General features: G+C 36.2%; 2 protein-coding genes across 2 annotated transcripts in view; one reads left to right on the top strand and one right to left on the bottom strand.

The window, feature by feature from the left end:
• The window catches only part of CCDC39 (coiled-coil domain 39 molecular ruler complex subunit), a 41943-nt gene extending 37401 nt beyond the window's left edge, over positions 1-4542 (top strand). The window contains exons 17-20 of the mRNA XM_084872087.1: positions 568-708; positions 1246-1422; positions 1572-1645; positions 3605-4542. Of these exons, the coding sequence (XP_084728213.1) occupies positions 568-708; positions 1246-1422; positions 1572-1645; positions 3605-3755 (543 nt within the window). The 3' untranslated portion in view covers positions 3756-4542. The remainder of the gene's footprint in view (positions 1-567; positions 709-1245; positions 1423-1571; positions 1646-3604) is intronic.
• Positions 4543-6699: 2157 nt separating this feature from the next.
• On the bottom strand, positions 6700-17073 carry TTC14 (tetratricopeptide repeat domain 14). The gene is made up of 12 exons (XM_084875547.1): positions 16762-17073; positions 16173-16297; positions 15859-16058; positions 14198-14282; positions 13923-14052; positions 13478-13633; positions 12757-12828; positions 12308-12427; positions 12083-12205; positions 9855-9972; positions 8825-8934; positions 6700-8051 (listed from the first exon to the last, which is right to left on the bottom strand). The coding sequence occupies exons 1-12, from the start codon at positions 16920-16922 to the stop codon at positions 7130-7132; spliced, it is 2322 nt and encodes a 773-aa protein (XP_084731673.1). The 5' UTR covers positions 16923-17073; the 3' UTR covers positions 6700-7129.
• Between the last annotated feature and the right edge of the window lie 1676 nt (positions 17074-18749).

Raw genomic sequence — 18749 nt, 5'->3', positions numbered from 1 at the left:
ATCTCGTTAAAATGAGGAAAAAAGTGATTAAAAACATTAAAATAGCTAAAATCCCCGTTTTAAACACAGGATGGACTCTGAACCATCACTTGTTAGTTGATGAATCATTCATTGCTTTTTAATTATGATCTATTCCTCTATCTTTTAATTAATGTACTCTTATTTTCATTTAATTCCTAAAAGATTATTTCATAAAACAAGAATTTGAAAGATAAAAATAATCTAGTACACAGAAGGTGCGAAGCACATTACTGAAAGAGAAAACAATGTGCCTGGTAAGCAGGCTCTACACACTTTTTATTTTTTATTTTTTGCTAATAAAGTTGAAGGAATAGATGGATTGTGAATCTCTGAAAATTGCATGCATGTTTTCATAGTTATTAAATTACTTCCCAAGTGCCATAAAAATATTTCCAGTAGAATTACATATAAAAGTTAATTATAAAGCCACTATATGTGTTCTTTATACAAAAGTAAATGAATTAAGATTAAGTGAATATTTGACAAACAGCAAGTTGTTACTTTTGATTCTAATTAATAAGTATTTTAATAATTTATTTTCTGCAGAGCATGGAAAATACTTTAGGAATTATAGAACATTTAACAAATAATGGCAAAGAAAAATTATCAGAGAAGCAGACTTATTCATTTCAACTAAGTAAAGAAATTGAGGAGCAGAAGCCAAAATTAGAGAGAGTAACTAAACAGGTATTGATATTTTAAAAAAATCTGACCTAAAAAAAAAAAAAAAAAATCTGACTTGTCATATTTACACTAGAGGCCTAGTACATGAAATTCGTGCATGGGGGTGGGAGTGGTCCTCAGCCCGGCCTGCACCCTCTCCAATCTGGGATGTCCAACTGCTGGATTAGGGGATGGGGCCTAAACTCTTGCAATCTGGGACTGCTGACTCCTAACCACTTGCCTGCCTACCAGCTTGATCACTGCCTAACTTCCCCCCGGCAGGCCTAATGGCCCCCAACTGCCCTCCCTAGCCAGCCTTATGGCCCCCAACTGCCCTCCCCTGCTGGCCTCATCACACCTAACTGCCTCTGCCTCAGCCCCCACCACCGTGGCTTTGTCCGGAAGGAAGTTGGACGGTAGGAAGATGTCCAGTCTCTAGGTCTAATTAGCATATTACCCTTTTATTAGTATACATTTTTTTGAAGTTTCAAATGGTAAACTCAAATCTTTTTATCCATGAAAAAATATTTTATGTAATAATTGACTACTGTTGTCCAACAGTGTGCAAAACTCACCAAAGAGATCCGTCTTTTGAGAGAAACAAAATATGAAACACTAGAAGAAAGAGACATCAAACTTCGTGAATTGAGACAGGTTCACCGGAACATTGATGAAATGTTAGCTGATGTCACAGCAAATGCTGAGATCCGCATTGTCCTTCAGACATACTTTCAACAGGTAGTCACTGTACCTTCTCGTTAAATATAAGTATTTCTTAAAACACTTCATGAAAATAACTTATGGCATTCATCAGAGTGAAATCTAATCCCAAATATTCTCCTTCTAAAATGCAGTGTACTAATGACTGCTATTGAATGTACTTTCAGAAAGGTCTGGAACTGCCTAGTGCTAAGCGCCAGCGCCAGAGATCTCCTTCGCAGACTTCACTACTGTCACTAAGGTAAGTGGAAGACTAAAAGACCACGTCCTCAGGGCTCACAGCTGCTACCTCAGTGAAGCCAGCCCTCCCACAGTACCACAGCTGTTGGATCTGCCAGTGCTCTCCTCCTTACCCACCTGCCTAGGTCAGTGCCACAGATGCAGACATGGCCAGCAGAGCAACATTCTTTCCAACCTCTTTCCATTCCTGTGCAGAGTATTCTGTGACTACCAGCTATTATATCATAGTAGGGTGGAACAGGGTGAAATTTTAGAGGTTACATCTAGCATGACTAACCCTGAAAGGCGGAGGGGATTTTTAACCATAAAAGAGCAACTCAGATATAGAGATATGGAGTATGATTTTTATTACCACCACACCGAAAAATTTTAAATACTCAGGATTTGAATTTAATTATGTTGATTTAATTTGCTAATAGAGGAAATTACTCTTTCAGTTTAGTGCCATCCAGAATTCTATCATCAGGGATGTTCAATCAACGCTCTTGTGCTTTGCTGACAAAAATAAAAATTAACAATGATCCTTTTAAATTTCCAATCTTCTACCTTCAGCAGCCACTTAGTTTTCATTACTCCATGTAGGGATTTCACAAAGACAAAGTAATGTCCTAAAAGGTGTGGTTTAAATTAAAAGTTTTTAAATAAACATGGTGAGCAGCCACTTGAACATCCCTATACTGTTATAATATATATATATATATATATATATATATATATATATATATATATATATATATATCTCAACTGAGAATATCTTTGAGAGGGAGAGAAATATTGACTCTTACAACATACATATGTGCCCTGACCAGGAATCAAACATGCCACCTTTTGGTGTATGAGATAGTAACTGAGTTATCCAGCCAGAACAAATATCTCTCTCTCTATATGTAAATTCTCCCCACAAGTTATTTTTTTAGAGTGGGAGGAAGGTGAGAGAGACACATTAATTGCCTCCTGCACATGCTCCAACCAGGGCCAGGGATTGAAACTATAAACAGATATGTGCCCTTGACCAGGAATCAAATCTGAGACTCTTCAGTGTACAGGCCAATGCTTTAACCATCAAGGCACATCCATCAGGGCTATATTTTTAAACTTAGCATTTAAGAATTGTGTAGCTAGTAATGATTTTCAAATAATCTCACCATTTCCCCCCCCTGTAAACAGGTCACTCACTTTCTTCTCTTATATAACCTACTAGAGGCCCGTTGCATGAAGAGATTCGTGCAATAGGCCTTCCTTCCCTTGGCTTCCAGCACGTTTTCCTTAGACACCTGGGACCCAGGCCTTCATACAGGCCAGAGTCTGCTGCCTTTGTCTTGGCTGCATGGCTGCAGACTTGGTTGGAATATGCCATCTTCACTACAGACTCTGGCAGGAGTCTGCCATCTTTGACTGCTACAGACTCCGGCCACAGTATGCTGTTTTCCCTTTGGCCACCCACACCCTCCCTCTCATAGTAGGCATCTTGCCCTACCCAGCCACTCCTCACCTGGAGCTCCTGGGCTGTCGCCATCTTTCTCCTCCTGATTTGCATATTCCCTCCTGATTGAGTGGTAGCAGAATGATTACTTTGCATATTTCTCTTTTACTAGTGTAGATCATTTACTCTGCCAGCACCCATTCCATATGCACATGCCTTTTTGTTACATTTTGTTTAATCAATTTTGCAAATCTTTAATCATATTTGAAAACATTTTTCTTTATGTTTTTAAAACTATTTTTCTACTGGTTTGAAACTATTATATTCATTACCTTTCCTTAAAAAAAAAAAAAAACCAATCTAATTTCTTTATATTAAAGGTCATGCTTTAAAATTTATTATTAGCACTATTAATGTTAGGTACTTTTTGCTCTTTTTAGTTGTGGGATTATAACTTTCACTATTAATGACCGGGTCTTTCTTGATTAAAGTATAAATTTTGAATTAAATTTACAATAATTCTGTATTTTCTTCTAGGTCGTCTAGGAGTACTGCTTCTCAGGTTTCGATGAACATATTAGAGCTAACCTTCCCACACTCCTCTTCACCATCTGGCAGCACTCCGAGGCCAACTAGTTCTAGCAGTAGTAGTTCCGGTAACGATAAAAACAAAAAGAGCAGCACATAGACATTTTAATCTCTCTTGAACAAACTATAAACAAAAACCCTCACATTTCACTTTTAAAATAGTAAGTTTCACTCTATACTTTGGTTGCTATATAATGGTATAGAGTCCTACTGAAATAGTGTGGAAAATGGAATGACCAGGCAAGTTTTATCAGTGAAAAATGGTAGTTTAAAGCAAGTCAAGCTTAACTTTCTTATCCTTTTCTTCATATATTATACCTGATTTTAACAAGGTTACATATTACACAAGTGTAGGGAAAACTGTGTTTTTCCATTGTAATTTTTATGTCTGTTAAAACAGAAAATAGTTGACTTTATTATTTCACAATAGCCAAGCAACTATGCTCACTTAGAATCTTTTAGGAAGAAATGTTTAAAGATAAAGACTTCTAACACTATTAAAATTTTCACTTATCCTAGAAGATCCTGAAATTAAGTTTTTTTTTTTATTCAAAGAAATATACTTCCCAGACTTTTTTTGGGAAAAATGTTAGTTTCTTCTTTGATATAATTTACAAAATGTTAACCAAAATATAGCATTGCCATCCACCAAGAAAGCAATTGCTAGGAAAGAGAAACTATGCATATCAATCAAAATGCAGCTCAAATTTTTAGGGATCTGTCTACTTTGATCTTGAAAGAAGTCAAACACAGTAAACAATATATTTATAATTGTCATTGTTTAAAACTGTCATTTGCAGTTCCTTGAAAGGCAGTAGTAATATTAAATGTTTGGCTGAAACATTATTCCTAATGTGTGAGATTCTATTTAATAAAACCTAAAAACTAATTTTATAGTTACTTTGTTCTTATTCTCTGCCCTATATTACTTTGTAAATTACTTGGAACTTGAAATACTACATACTGTTCTATGAAGGCAGGGATTGCATCTACTAGCTCTGTGACCTTGGAAAGTTAGTTCTCCATGCTTCTTTCATTTGTAATATAGGGACAGTAACAGTTAACTACAATACATAAAACATTTCCTGAAATAACTGAATGTATATAAAATGCACATGGTCTAACACAGAGGAACTGCACAGTAACTTCTATCCATTGAGTTGCAACCCAGAACCTAGCACAATATTTGTGGAATGGTTAGGCTCTCTGGCCAGAATAGAACTCTACATTTAACTGTGAAAGTAACAGTTCCAACTTCAGTATAGTAATGCTAATTGATGAGACAAGGGATTAACCTTATTATCTCCACATTAGGCGTTATCTTAACATCCACCTATTGTAAGAAAGTCGACTATTATTTATTATGGAAACCAAGAAACAGCCTGTGTATGTATAAACTATAGCCATGATGTTATGGAAAAAAACTGAAGATATCATTAGGGATTCTTGACCAGTACCCGTATTTTCCGGCGTATAAGACGACCTTTGAAACGAAAAAAAAAGGCAACCGAAAATCGGGGGCTAAAGACCAAAATTGCACAAAAATTACCTGCAGATCTTGACGGCAAAGTAAGTCTTTTCTTTGAAGCGGGGGGGTAGTCTTATACAGCGAATATAGGCCTAACCCTATGTTTTAACTGTAAAATTAGGGGGTCGTCTTATATGCCGGAAAATACGGTATCTCTCCAATATTTTTTATTGTAATGGGTTTCCTGAATACATCCTTAGAAAATGGAGTGTGTATTCTGCTTAAGTGTACTATGTCCAAGGAAAGAAGCTCTGGAGAAGATGGAATTTCTAAATTTAGGCAGGCTATTGTACAAGGTACTAAACCTGATTTTTTTTTTGGGGGGGGGGGTGGGGTATAATGTATAAGCTTAAGCCCCCCTAAATGTATAAGCTTAAGCTTATACCCCCCCCTAAATGTATAAGCTTAAGCCACAAAGATGGTTTGGAAAATTACAGTGCTTGTTGATGGTGATGCTGAAGACAATTTTATTATATAAAAATGATGTATGTAAAATTCCCATCACTAAAATCTGAAAGTCACAAATAACATACACCCTGTTAGTTGGAGAGAATGGTGATACAGAACAAAGAATGAAAGTGTCTCCCTCCTCTATCATTCTTAGACCTTTATAGATGGATGCTCAATTATTTCCCAACCCTTCCATCCAGAGTCATCATGAGTGATAGTCTTAAAGTCCATTATCATTTAGTGTTTAAAATCTTAAATTCGCAAGATTCTAAAGGCCATTATAAGCACAACACTATGACTCCTATCTCTGTCTCCCTAATAATAAACTATACTCTCTTCAATAATTTGGGGCGGAGCCTTACAATCTAAGTCCCTTCTTCAGCACTAGTTCCTGGAATTTATTCTGAGTAAAACCAAGCTCTGTTGGCCTAGTCTTATTCAGACCCTGAGAAAAGAGGTACCGTACCTGGAAAAGCAACGGGGGAGTGGAGGTGTCAAGGAAGAAAAGCCAGACCTGCCGGCCAGCTTTAGCCTATTTAAAAGTATGCTGTGTTACAAAACAGACATCTGCAATACTAGGAGTTTCCTATTTATTTCTAGAGAAAACCAGGTTTATACTGTACTTCTCTAGTCACTGCTGTTTTTGCTAGAAGAATTCTTTTCTATCCTGATCAATTCTCACCTTGAACGTTGCCTCTAAAGTTTTGACAATACTTGAAGTTAAATTTCTTAGGGCTATGCTACCAAGTGATAGGTAGGCAGACAGACAGACAAATAGAAATAAGTAAAATGGGTCCCTATTAATGTTCATGGCTTTATTCCTAAGGTACCTGTTAAGCTGGTACACAAGTCTCTTGTAATTAAATCAGGCTTTAGAGGCCAAATAGTCAAGACAGATAACCTGCCTACCATTTTAAAACAACAGTTATATAAACATTTAGTATTTAAACAAATGGTAAACATAAAATAGTAAAGAACATATCTCTTTCAAAAGTTGAGGGCTTTTAATTCAACAGAAAAGAGAATGAAATAATTTTTGACGAAAAAAAAAAAAAAAACCCAGGTGTTCAGTGCACAAATTTAATTTTCTCTCAAACAGCAGGATAAGGGAGACCCAAGGAATTCTCATACCCCAAAATACAATGAAGAAACAAGACTCTGAGAATTATCTTTAACTGAAGTTTAAATCAGAGTAAGGAATACTATACATAAACATATATATGAAAAGTCTGCAAATCAAGCTGTGAAAGGAGACCTACAACCAGAAGACATAGTTTCACAATAGCTCTGAAAGCATTTGCTGAAAAAGGAATTGTTATAAAGATTAAATGATAATGAATGTAAAGCTTTTTTAGAAAAAAGCATTTGCTTTCTGCAATCTCTACAAAAAAATAATTTTAGGAGTTGCGATTTCTACACTGGACTGTTATGATTAAAAGACTAAAAACTTTTATTAACAGCCTTTAGTAAAACAGTGCCGATATTCCCTTGGCATATTACTTTTTTTGCTTATTTCCTTTTTCTTTCTCAAATGCAGCTATCTGATTAAATATATTGAGTAAATTCTGAGGTAAATTTTTTTTAGCTCCACTTTCTGAATGCTCCTTGCTACTTAGCTCTTCTTCTTCTGGAGCCTCTGGTTTAATACTCTCCTCACAATTATCCTCTCTTTCATATTCTCTATGACTTTTACTCAATTGATATCTTTGCTCATGTCTATTGAAATCACGTGATCCAGAATAATTACATTTTTTATACTTTTCAACTGACTTAGAAGAGTAGTCAGAGCTTGCTGGGGAAGTGGAATACCTCATGGAACCCGGCTCCCACTTTCTATAGTGCTCCCTCCTTCCATCTGTGTCTTTTTCAAATTTTCTATAACCATAATTTTTTAACTTGTCTTCTGGATTCCTAGAGAAGGAATCTGAGGAATCCCTTCTATTGGAAAAATGTCTTTCATATCTATATGACTTTTCCGTTTTGCTACTACCTGCCTGAGTTTTATAGCTATTGTAAAAATCTCTTGAATCTTCAGACCTACCTCCAAAATCATCCGGAATTTCAACTGAAGATGAAGAGACTGAGCATCTATCTTTCTCTTTTACCTGCTTCTTCTGATATGGTACCCTATCTTGCTTTTCCAGTAGTTTTTCCACTTCTTGTCTTTGGTTAAGAAAAGACGCTGACGTATTGGCTGGAACGGGGAAGTACTCATCTTTCCTACTCTGATCTATCTGATCTGAGGACACCTTAGCTGAATGCCTTTTGGAACTTCGAGAAGACTCTGAGCGATGCCTCCTATGTTTCTTATACTTTTTGTGACCAGAAGAGGAAGAGGATGATGATGAAGAAACTGATTCATCACCAGAAGAAACACTTGAAGAGGAAGAAGTTGATTTTCTTCTTTTTTTCTTTAGCCTAAAAAAGTAGTTAATTCATCAGATGTTAAGTACAAAAATGCTTCTTAATTATCCATAAAGCTGTTAGTTCTATTTTGTTCCCCTTAAAGACTTCATAAAAAGCTGTGGCTTAGATAAACAATTATAGTAATCTTAGTTACTCTAAGATCCACTTGTACCAGCAAGCGCTACTTATGGGAAAAAATACTTGTGTAGACAGTTGTCATTCTAAGCAAATCCATTTCTGTTAGATACAGTGACATTTCCAACATTACCTTAAAAACAAGACCAGCTAAACACATAAAGGAATTAAGATTTTATATCCAACCACCTCTAGAGCATAAACTCTCTACCTCAACACTACTGACATTTTGTTGGAAGTGTAGGGTGGCAGTGTGGGGGAGGAGGGGCCCTACACCACCACTATAGGATGTCTAGCAGCACCCTTGACTGCTGCCCACTAGATGCCAATAGCACTCTCGTTGGATAAAACTGTCCCCAGTTGAGACCACTGCTCTATTTCTAAAACAATTCTCCCTAAAATACATATAATTAAAATAACATTATGTATTTCAAATGCAAGGTTACAGTAATTCTTTTTTACCCTCAGATTTCTAGCCTTAAAAATTCCACTTTCCTTAATCTCAAAAATTTCTGGTACACAAAATTGCTAAGAATAACTGGTTATGATATGAATGCTTTTATATTTTTACTTACTTTACCTCTATATGGCACTGTGGTTCAACTCAGTAGTTGCTTTAAGTTAAAAAAATACTGAATGTTACAGTTTACCTTTTCTCCTCTTTTAAGAGCTTACGCAACTTTTCTGCACTTGTTTCTATTTTCTTTGTTTTCTGCTTTTCTTCCTTTTCAGCTTGTTTTTCTCTTAATTCCAAAGATTTCTTTTAGAACCCAGATATCAGAAAAAACCACATGTTAAAAATAGAAGAATGTTTAAAACCCAGTTTTCAAAAAAACCACCCCCCACCAGAAACCAAATGTGGTATACCCAAATCACCACAAATCCAGCAGTAAACAAGTGTTTTTAACACATAAAAATTAATCATACAGGTGTTTGGCATCAATCATTGGAATAGCCAGAACAGTATTGAGGACCATATTGCAGTTGGTATTCCATGAAAAAAGGGGAAGCCATTGCATTGGTACCCATAACCCAGAGTGCAAGACAGGGGAAAAAAAATAAATAAAAATTATTTCAAAATTTAAAGAGGACACAGATTGTAGAAATAAAATTCAAATACATTCCATTTAGGTGAGTTGAGGGAGGAATCACCATGTTCAAATACAAACCATTTAAAAAATAGCACAGCCCAGTTGGACGCATGATTACATAAGAAATCATTTTCCAGTTTGAGGATGGGGATGAGCAGCACCAGATGTCACAGACACAGCAGCAACGGTCCAATTCAGAAAAAAATGCATGAGAAAACATCATCATCAGTATTACAGGAAAAGACAGTTTAAAATATCTCTCAAAAAGATTTTTAGAATTAGCTCAATTACCGTAACATCACTGAATTTTTTAACCACCAGGAAAGCTCACTACAAGGATAGTACTCAAAACCACACACCAAATGTAGGCAATTAGAATTTTCTTATAGCGCTATTTTTACTTTTGAGTACTAACAAATAAAGAAGAGGCATTATGAAGCAATGTCAAACCCAATTAGGAAAAGCTCTATATAGAAAGAAACTTTTCATAATGCCTTAAGTAACCTACAATAATTCTCCACAGAAGAAAGTTGAGTTTTGGAATTAGTTTCGAATATCACTAAATTTCTAAGAGGAAATAAAGAATCACCTGCATATATTTATGAAGTTTCTGCAAAGCATCCTCTGCATCTTTAAAAGTCTCATCCAAATCCAAAGCTTTCTTATAGTAACTTTCAGCATTTAAAAATTTTTCTTCTTCTTCTAACCTAAATTTGAGAAGATTTAGTTTTGTTTTTTTTTTTGTAAAAATAAAAAGTCCTTAAATATACACACAGGTCAAGGGCTCATATGAGAGAACTTATTAGAAAAAAATGTGTTTAGCAACCTACTTTCCAAATTGAGTAATATCTAAACCATAGCTTTAGACCTTTTTTTTTTTTTTTTTTTTGTAAAGAGACCATGTAGAACTATATAAAACAATAAAATGAAACCAAACTCACAGATACAGGGAACTGATTGGTGGTTAACAGGAGTGGGGTTGGGGGGGTGAGTGAAATGGGTGAAAGTGGTTAAAAGGTATAAATTTTTGGTTACAAGATTAAATAAGTCTTGAAAATGTAATGTACAACATGGTGACTATAGTTTATAAAACTGTATTGTATATTTAAAAGCTGCTAAGAGAAATCTTAATAGTTCTCACCACAAAAAAAAAAAAAGAAGAAGAAGAAATGTTTATAATTATGTGTGGCGATGAATATTAACCAGACTTATTGTGGTAATTACTTTGCAGTATATACTTAGAAGGTGGAGCCAAAGTAGATTTACAGTCATTCATATAAAAATAATTAACAAATAATAATGCACAAATACTGTTTTGTGTACTCACTACTGTAAACCTACCTTTGCCCCACCCTATATTTTAAACCAGTACTTTGTACACCGGAAATAACATATTAAATGAGATATATTTCAGTTTGAAAAACAAAATAAACCCCCAACTAAAACAAACAAATAGGAATCCATTACTGGTAACTAAAGCTATGCTGCGGGCCCAGCATTAGCATTTTGGTATAATGCATGATCAACTGATGCCCTCTGAAAATATAGTACGATCTTAACCTTTACCACAGAATTACATTGGCTGGCTTTTGCTAGAAGTTTATGAAGAATTTTCCTTTCCACAGAAATATTTTCTCAGAATATTTGCTGTTAAGTTGGAAATATCAATACATACATGTATACCACAACTAGCCTGTAGATAGGATCATTATCTGATGACACTCAAAAGTCTATGCTATCAAAAATCAGATTTAGAAAATTTGGTTATAAAGCAGTGAAAGGACTTTGCAATGTATTTTCAATTTTCAAAGTAGGAAAAAGTAATTACTGTAAAAGAAATTAAGAAAATCCCAATGGCTTCAAGTGGATAACTTTTGTGACAGATGGAATGTGGGAAGGGACCAAAGATGATTAACATTATGGCTTATGGTAACTGGATAGGTGGTGTTGCCATTCACTTAGTAAAAAGACACCAACATATGAGTAATAAGATAACCACACCTAAGTAGGTACTAGCTATCTACCTAGTGAGAAATTAAAAAGCTGCTCCAATCACTTGGATCTAAGCAGAAGTTCACATGAGTTAACAAAAACTACAAACAAAAACAAAAATCTCAATTTGGAATCCTGGTATGATCATACAAATGGGAATGATCAGGTAAATTCAAAATATGCTATTAATTATAAAGTTTTAAAATTATTAAAGTTGTTAGCAAATTACTTATACTTAACATACATTCCTTCAAAATATTTTATAAATTAGACCAGTCTATTAGTCATTAAATATTTACAATACTTAATGAGTAACATAAGATATAGAGTTTGTTCTTAATATTTGCTCTTCCATTTAATCTGCAGTTTGTGGTTTTTACTGGACAGAGTAGAGCAATAAACTGAATATAACAGTGAAACCTTATTTATAATTAACAACAGGAGCTCTCAATTCATATTTCTGGTACTTTTCTACTAAAATGATTAAATGAATTAGAAATTAAATTCTATTAAAATTTCTAGTGTATGTTCAGGAAAAGAATATGTACCTAATTTCTTATACCTTTACATTTACATTTCTATGTAATGAGAATAGGCATATAGGACAATAAACTCAAATCACAAATATATTGAATTAGAATCCCAGTTATAAGAAAAAAAATGACTAGAAAATTTAAAGAGGACTATACTTAAAAAACATTGTCAACCAAATTCGAAACTAAGAATGGTCTGAATTGAGTTAAAGATGCTATTTCCTTATATTAAGATCTTATAGTAGTTGGTTGAACAGCGGACCTATACTACTGAACAAAGTCTGACACTTACTGCCCTCCTCTTTCTACAAGTGTCTGGCAGAGGTATTTTCTTGCATTCCTGTGAGTTGGACAGTTTTCCAATGCAAGTTCAAAGTCTTCTATTGCTTTGTTCAGACTTCCTTTTGTTGCGTATCTGGAGATATGAAACAAAGTAAGAAATTTATCTTGTGGGCTATGTATAAATCTTGTGCTCATTCACCTTGTAAATATTCCTTAAAACCCCCAATCCACTTACAATGCTCCGCGAGCTACCAAAGCTTCCACATTTTGTTTGTCTATTTCCAGAGCCTTATTGTATTCATTCATAGCATCCACGTGGCGCCCAACTTTAAAATAGTCAACTCCAATCTTCACACTAAAAAGGTAGTTGTAAAGTATCATAAGCATTTCAGAGTATCAAAACAAAATGTTAGCATGGGTAAAATTTTAAAGCAAATCAAATTTGGCTAATATTCAGTCTTCTATACTAGCCAAATGCCTAAATGCATTCTGCTGTTGGCTAAAACTTAAGTCTGTTAAGTTTACAACATAACACCATTTACACCTATAAGAAAGCTAATGTCAAAAACTCACTTTAATTCATTTATAAACAAACTTGGTCTTAATGATGACATAAGAATTCCTTGCCTTACCCTAACCTTTTATGCCAGATAATTCAATTGTTGAAAGACAAAGTCTTCATACCATTTTAAAGCCCAAGATGAAGACTGTTTCTTCCTTAATGCAGAAGCGAAATCATCTTCAGAGAAATTTTTGCTATTAAAAAAAAAAGTCAAACCATATAAATATTTTTGTAATTATTGTTTACTGCCTGACAGAAAACAACACTGAAAAAGTGAATTTCAAGTAAGAAATTTGTATTCCATTTATAAAAGAAATTTCTTGAATTCTCAGGAATGACATTATTCTTAAACATTATTTTTCTTTAGGGTATACACAAAATTCTTATAAATGTTCTAAATCTTTCTCTATTTGGTCACCTGGTACAATTCTAATTACTGATAATAGACTTAGTTCGAGAAGGAGACAGGATCACCTACGTAGTTCATTCAACCTTTGTCATATTTGCTGCCACTAGACTTGGTATAGTTGAATATATCCCTCAGTTACGCCACTTTGGAGCTCTGCACCATTCAATACCTTATCACTTAATACAGTGTTTCCCAAAGTGTGGTACGTGTACCCCCAGGGGTACGGGAAGAATTTGGTGGGGGTATGCGTTGCACCGGAATTTGGTGGGGATATGCACTGCACCGTGCTTAGCTGCGCCTAATACATCCATTTTTATTTATTTAATTTATTTTTGACAAGGGGCACTCAGCGTTACGAAAATTATAGTAGGGGTACACATATGTCAAAAGTTTGGGAAACATTGACTTAATAGAATAATACTGATTTACTATACCTTTGTAGGCCTCTCATTAAAGATGGTGGATTAGATTCATCTATTCCTAATTTTCCTAGGAGGAATTCAACTACTCCTGGATTAGCAAATCCCAAGGAACTTTGCATGATATTGTCATAGGATTCCAAAGAGTTGCTATTTAGTTCAACACTCCTCCTTAAGAAAAACAAAAAATGAAAAACAAAAAATAAATATAATTAGCATGTCCACTTCTGTTAAAGATATAAAATTATCGCATGAGGTTTAAATACTTATAATTTGTACATGAAAGTGTGGCAATATCATTACTGGGTTCCATTTATAAAGTTTGAAGAAATTTAAGGACATAAAAATATATGAGCATACTTTGAAATAAGAGAAATTAAAATTTTACTTTGTTGTTAGAAGTTGGACAAAATTTGCTATTTTTTAAAGTCAAGGAACTGTCTTAATGTAGAAAAATTACCTGTAGTACAAAGGAAGCTCTTCAGAACTAATTACACCTAATTTAATACCAGATAGGTTCGATGGAAGAGATGAGCTATACAGAGATACTGCAAGCTTTTCATGATATCTGTCAATATCCTTGATTCCAGCTTAAAAAATAAGAAAACTAAGCTGATTAGCAAGAAAATGCAAACAAAAATCCTTTCAAACACACTATTCTTATTAAACTACATTTTCAAAATTAAAAGTATCTGACAAATGTTACTTTTCTATTAATATGATGAAATTGATCACCTCGAATGATATCACCAGTTTGGTAATACGATAAAGGATCCCCATGGTTACTGTGAGAAGGCACATCTCTTAATGGACAAAGAGCCTGCAATGAGAAGTATTTTAAAACAACAGACTTCCTATTCATTGGTGAAAAAGGTATTCCTTTATCCTCCTTGTTAAGTATAAACAGCTAACAGTTAATATAACCTTAAAAAAAAAAAATTAACATCCTAAAGCCTAAGTTTTATTTATTTATTTATTTTTAAAATATATTTTATTGACTTTTTACAGAGAGGAAGGGGGAGGGATAGAAAGCCAGAAACATTGATGAGAGAGAAACATTGACCAGCCGCCTCCGCACACCCCCCACCAGGAATGTGCCCGCAACCAATGCACATGCCCCTGACAGGAATTGAACCCGGGATCCTTTAATCCGAAGGCCGACGCTCTACCCACTGAACCAAACCAGTTTCGGCTAAAGTCTAAATTTCAGTAAGGATTTAAATTATAAGTCATTTCTGTGTCCAAACACAAACATTTTTTTTTTTGAGTCAGTTCAAAAACTAAAATCCCATAAAATTTGCAATTAGTTTTAGGAACAAAATAGGAGTGTGTATGATAAAGCAAAAAGATATTTTACACTTGTTAAAAATGAAACAAAAATTTGTCCACTGTGAGAATTCCAATGAAAATGAAATATGAATTCTCCCAAGTGTATGTCACTCTGATATCTTCTGCTTTTCTTCATTTTCATCTGCCTTGATAGACAGCAAGTATCAAACCCTTTAAAGTGACATATTATTTCAAATTCAGGACTAGTTATCTCAGGCAAAGTATCTCATAATATATACATCATGTTCAATTACTGCGAAGATATAAATAGGCCAGGAATTCATTTTTTAATTATCCATATGTAAGAATGTAATGCCAAATACTAAGAACATGTTCAGTTAGAAAAATAAATAAATAAATGCCCAAATATCAATCAATCTCACCATACCCATTGACATCTCTCTTTAACATTTGATAAAGGACCCTACCACTGCCAACCAAGGAGACCAAAAAAAATTCCAAAACCAGAAATGGAGGTGTAACTTTCACTGATAAGAATTTTTTAAAAAGAAAATGGTGCTTTTTTTCTAATTAAAATATTTAATTTTCAAAACTGTCAGCAGGGTACAGTTAAGTACAACTGGATGAAAAGCCATAATTCTTTTTATTATTGCTGTCAGGTTCTTTCTCTTCTTTTTCCCATCACCATTTATCCCCTCAATGCCCTCTTCCCCCGAACCCTCACCCCCACCCCCAATCACCACACTGAGTTCTCTCTTCCCCCTCAATCAATCCAATCCTCTGGCCCTCCACCTGAGCTGTCTGCTTGCGCTCTCTGAGTCTACATTTTGTTTGGTAGATCAGCTTGTTCGTTAAATTCCACATATGCAGCCCTAGCCGGTTTCGCTCAGTGGACAGAGCATCAGCCTGGGGACTGAAAGGTTCTGGGCTCGATTCTGGTCAAGAGCACATACCTGTGTTGCTGGTTCGATCCCCTGTAGGGGGCGTGCAGAAGGCAGCCGATCAATGATGTTAAAAAAAAATTCCACATGTGCAAAACAATAATTCTTTCACTGAAGCGACTCAAAGACAGAAGCAATCAAGTGACTGAAAAGTGAATAACTTACTGTGATTTCCAAGTGAGATATATCTCTCATGATGCCACTGCCTAAACAAATCAACACCATGAAAAACCCAAATTCCCGAATGGAACTAATTCTTCCAATCACTATATCTCCACGCTCAATATCTCGGAAAAACAGCTCTCTCTGATCCATACTAGGTATTTCCATGAATTGCTCTAAAGGTGGCATGACTGCATAAGAATCTGGAAAAAAAAATGATTAACAACATTACAAAGCATAGTTTTGTGTTCTGTTTTATCCGAATGAAGTACTGTTACAATAACCGCAATCAAATGATTTTTAAAGACACAGCTCACCTTCACCGTCTTCATTAACTTCAGGAGTTGCAGGTGCATCTGATTTCCACGAAAGTGCAAAAAGCAGATCCGCCTTTTTGGAAATGAATTTTTGTATTTCAGCGTTGTCGACTCTCTTCTCTTTTCTAAAGACAACAATAACAAAATTTATGGAGACTACGTTTATTTGCAAAACCTTTCAGTACGTCCAAGCATCTCTGCTCAAAGCTTTTCCATCGCCCAATCGGGTCCATCCTAAAATCCCAACCCATACATTATCAAAGGAAAAAGTTTTAACCCTCACTGGCCAGTCGGTTGTTGGAGGTCGGGGAAACTTCAAGAGTGATGCCCGCAGCCCCAGACACAAAAGCCGGAGGGATTTTAGCGAAAGAATCTGCACCTCTGCTAGGCAATGACTAGGGAAATAAAAGTTCAGCCTGCATTCCGCAAGACCCTCACACCAGAAGCGCGGACCCTCCGCCATCCAGCCCTCTTGCACAGTGCCATCTCCCAGGCTCCGGCTCCTTCCAGACTCACCGTCCGGCTGGGGCAGCGGAGCCCCGAGCCGGGTCCCCACCCCCGTCTGGGAGGTTCGCTGCGGCTTCATTACCTGCCTTGCCCTGGCTGCTGGGGCGGCGGGCCCCGGGCAGGCTCGGCCGCCGACCCCAGGAGGCTCCGGAAGTGAGGGTTGTCCAGCTGCTCGCTCCGGAGCAAGGACAGCAAGGACGGCCCGTGGTAATTCAGCGACTGCCGCAGGAGGTCGCGGTCCATGGTTAGGGAGTGCAGGGCTCCACGACCCGTGTGCCCGCTCCTCCACGAGCCCCGAGGTCCCAGGGGCCGAGCCAGCAGCCCGGCCGCCGCCGGAAGCACGCGTCACAGGCACTCACTCCAAGTTGTCTCCCGGAAGTATTACTGCCGCTGCTGCCGGTCTCGCGAGATAGAGCGCGACTACGGGAGCTGGAAGGATTGGGCTGGGCATTTCCGGCGCCAAGGTTCTGCTACTGGCCCCGAGGTAGTCCTGTGTGTGACAAGGATACTTTAAAAAAAGAAAAAAAAATTCCGAGCTGTTATTCTTCCATCGCAATGGCCCGAGCTCTAACCTAGGGTAAATGGTAATTCGCCCGTTAATGTAGTGAGACGCGTCTGAGTGCGAGTGCCCCAAACAACAGGTGAGAACTCGGAAGGTTCTTCCTCTCAAAGACTCGCTGGATAAATCACTATTTACGTCTCAGGCGTAACCACCCTAAAACCACTGCTGTGGGGGCTCTCCTGATAGGTTCAAGGGCAGAAGAAAGAAACACAGTAATATTTATTAAACTCTGAAACTGTGTCCTCCATCCATAGCCCATTCACTGTTGGTTATGGTGTTAGCGCCAACTTAAAACTAGAATGACTTTTTAATGCCTAAACCTGTGAACAAATGCTTTGTTTTGCATTTTATCTAAGCGATTTCTCAAAATGTAGTGCCTAGAAGATGTACTTAAGGTGTTGTGTACACTACAGTAAATATAGGTGGTTTTTTGTTTTGTTTTGTTTTTGTAATTCAAGTGATTTTCAAAGGTAATGATGACCTATTGACTCAAGAACCTAACCACTTATCTCATATACTCTCATTTAAAACATTGAGGAATCAGGCCCAGAGAATCTCAGTAAATTGATCAATGTCATTTAGCTGGTAAAAGGTAGAGTTAGGACTCTTCACAAGCAGAGTTGCTGGAGAGTTAAGTTTATTGTAATAGAACAGGGGTGGAGAAACTTTTTTCTGCCAAGGGCCATATGGATATTTATAACATCATTCCTGGGCCATGCAGAATTATCCACTTTAAAATTAGCCTTCTGTTTTGGTCAAACATTTAATTAACTCACCCCTAATGCCTTGTCAGGGCCAGACCAAATGATTTCAGGGGCCTTATACAGCCCGTAGGCTGGATGTTTCCCATCCCTGATGGCAGAAAGACTATAATTTTGAGAATACGTTCTATTTCAATATAATTTTGTTGGATAGCTCATTTGGTTAGAACATTGTCCCAATATGCCAAGGTTGCAAGTTAAAACCCTGGTCAGGGCACATACAAGAATCAATCACTGAATGTACCCTGTTTCCTCGAAAATAAGACATTGTCTTATATTAATTTTTGCTCCCAAAGATGCGCTAGGTCTTATTTTCAGGGGATGTCTTATTTTTCCATGAAGAAGAATACGATACACATTTATTGTTAAATGAAAATAAAGGAAATTTATTACCTGTATACGGTACAGTAGTAAGATAGTTGTCAACACAAACCAGACAAACTGTGAATCCTACAGTATCAAGAATTTACTCATTTATTCAATGACAATCATGTCATCATCTTCTGGAACATCATCATAACAATCCAATTCCTGAATTTCCTGGTGAATTTCTTGTGACTCCATTTCTTTCAGAATCAGAGGACCAAATCTCTCATGTTTAGCCTAGGGGGGCCTTATTTTGGGGTGATGCCTTATATTTCACTCAGAAGGAAACCTGTAAGTAGGTCTTATTTTCGGAGGATGTCTTATTTTCGGGGAAACACGGTATATAAACGGAACAACGATTCTCATCAATAAAAATATCTA

Source organism: Pipistrellus hanaki (genome assembly GCF_964339955.1).
Source record: "Pipistrellus hanaki genome assembly, chromosome: 2".
In the NCBI taxonomy this organism is placed as follows: domain Eukaryota; kingdom Metazoa; phylum Chordata; class Mammalia; order Chiroptera; family Vespertilionidae; genus Pipistrellus; species Pipistrellus hanaki.
This window is presented reverse-complemented; position numbering and strand designations above follow the sequence as displayed.

Excerpts from the sequence above, each read along its gene's own strand:
- TTC14 (XM_084875547.1), bottom strand. The coding sequence starts at position 16,922 with ATGGACCGCGACCTCCTGCGGCAGTCGCTGAATTACCACGGGCCGTCC. Across the intron at positions 13,634-13,922 it reads GAGCTTCCTTTGTACTACAG|GAGGAGTGTTGAACTAAATA; the intron begins GTAATTTTTCTA and ends GTTTTTCTTAAG. Across the intron at positions 9,973-12,082 it reads CTTGTAGAAAGAGGAGGGCA|GTTAGAAGAAGAAGAAAAAT; the intron begins GTAAGTGTCAGA and ends TCTCAAATTTAG.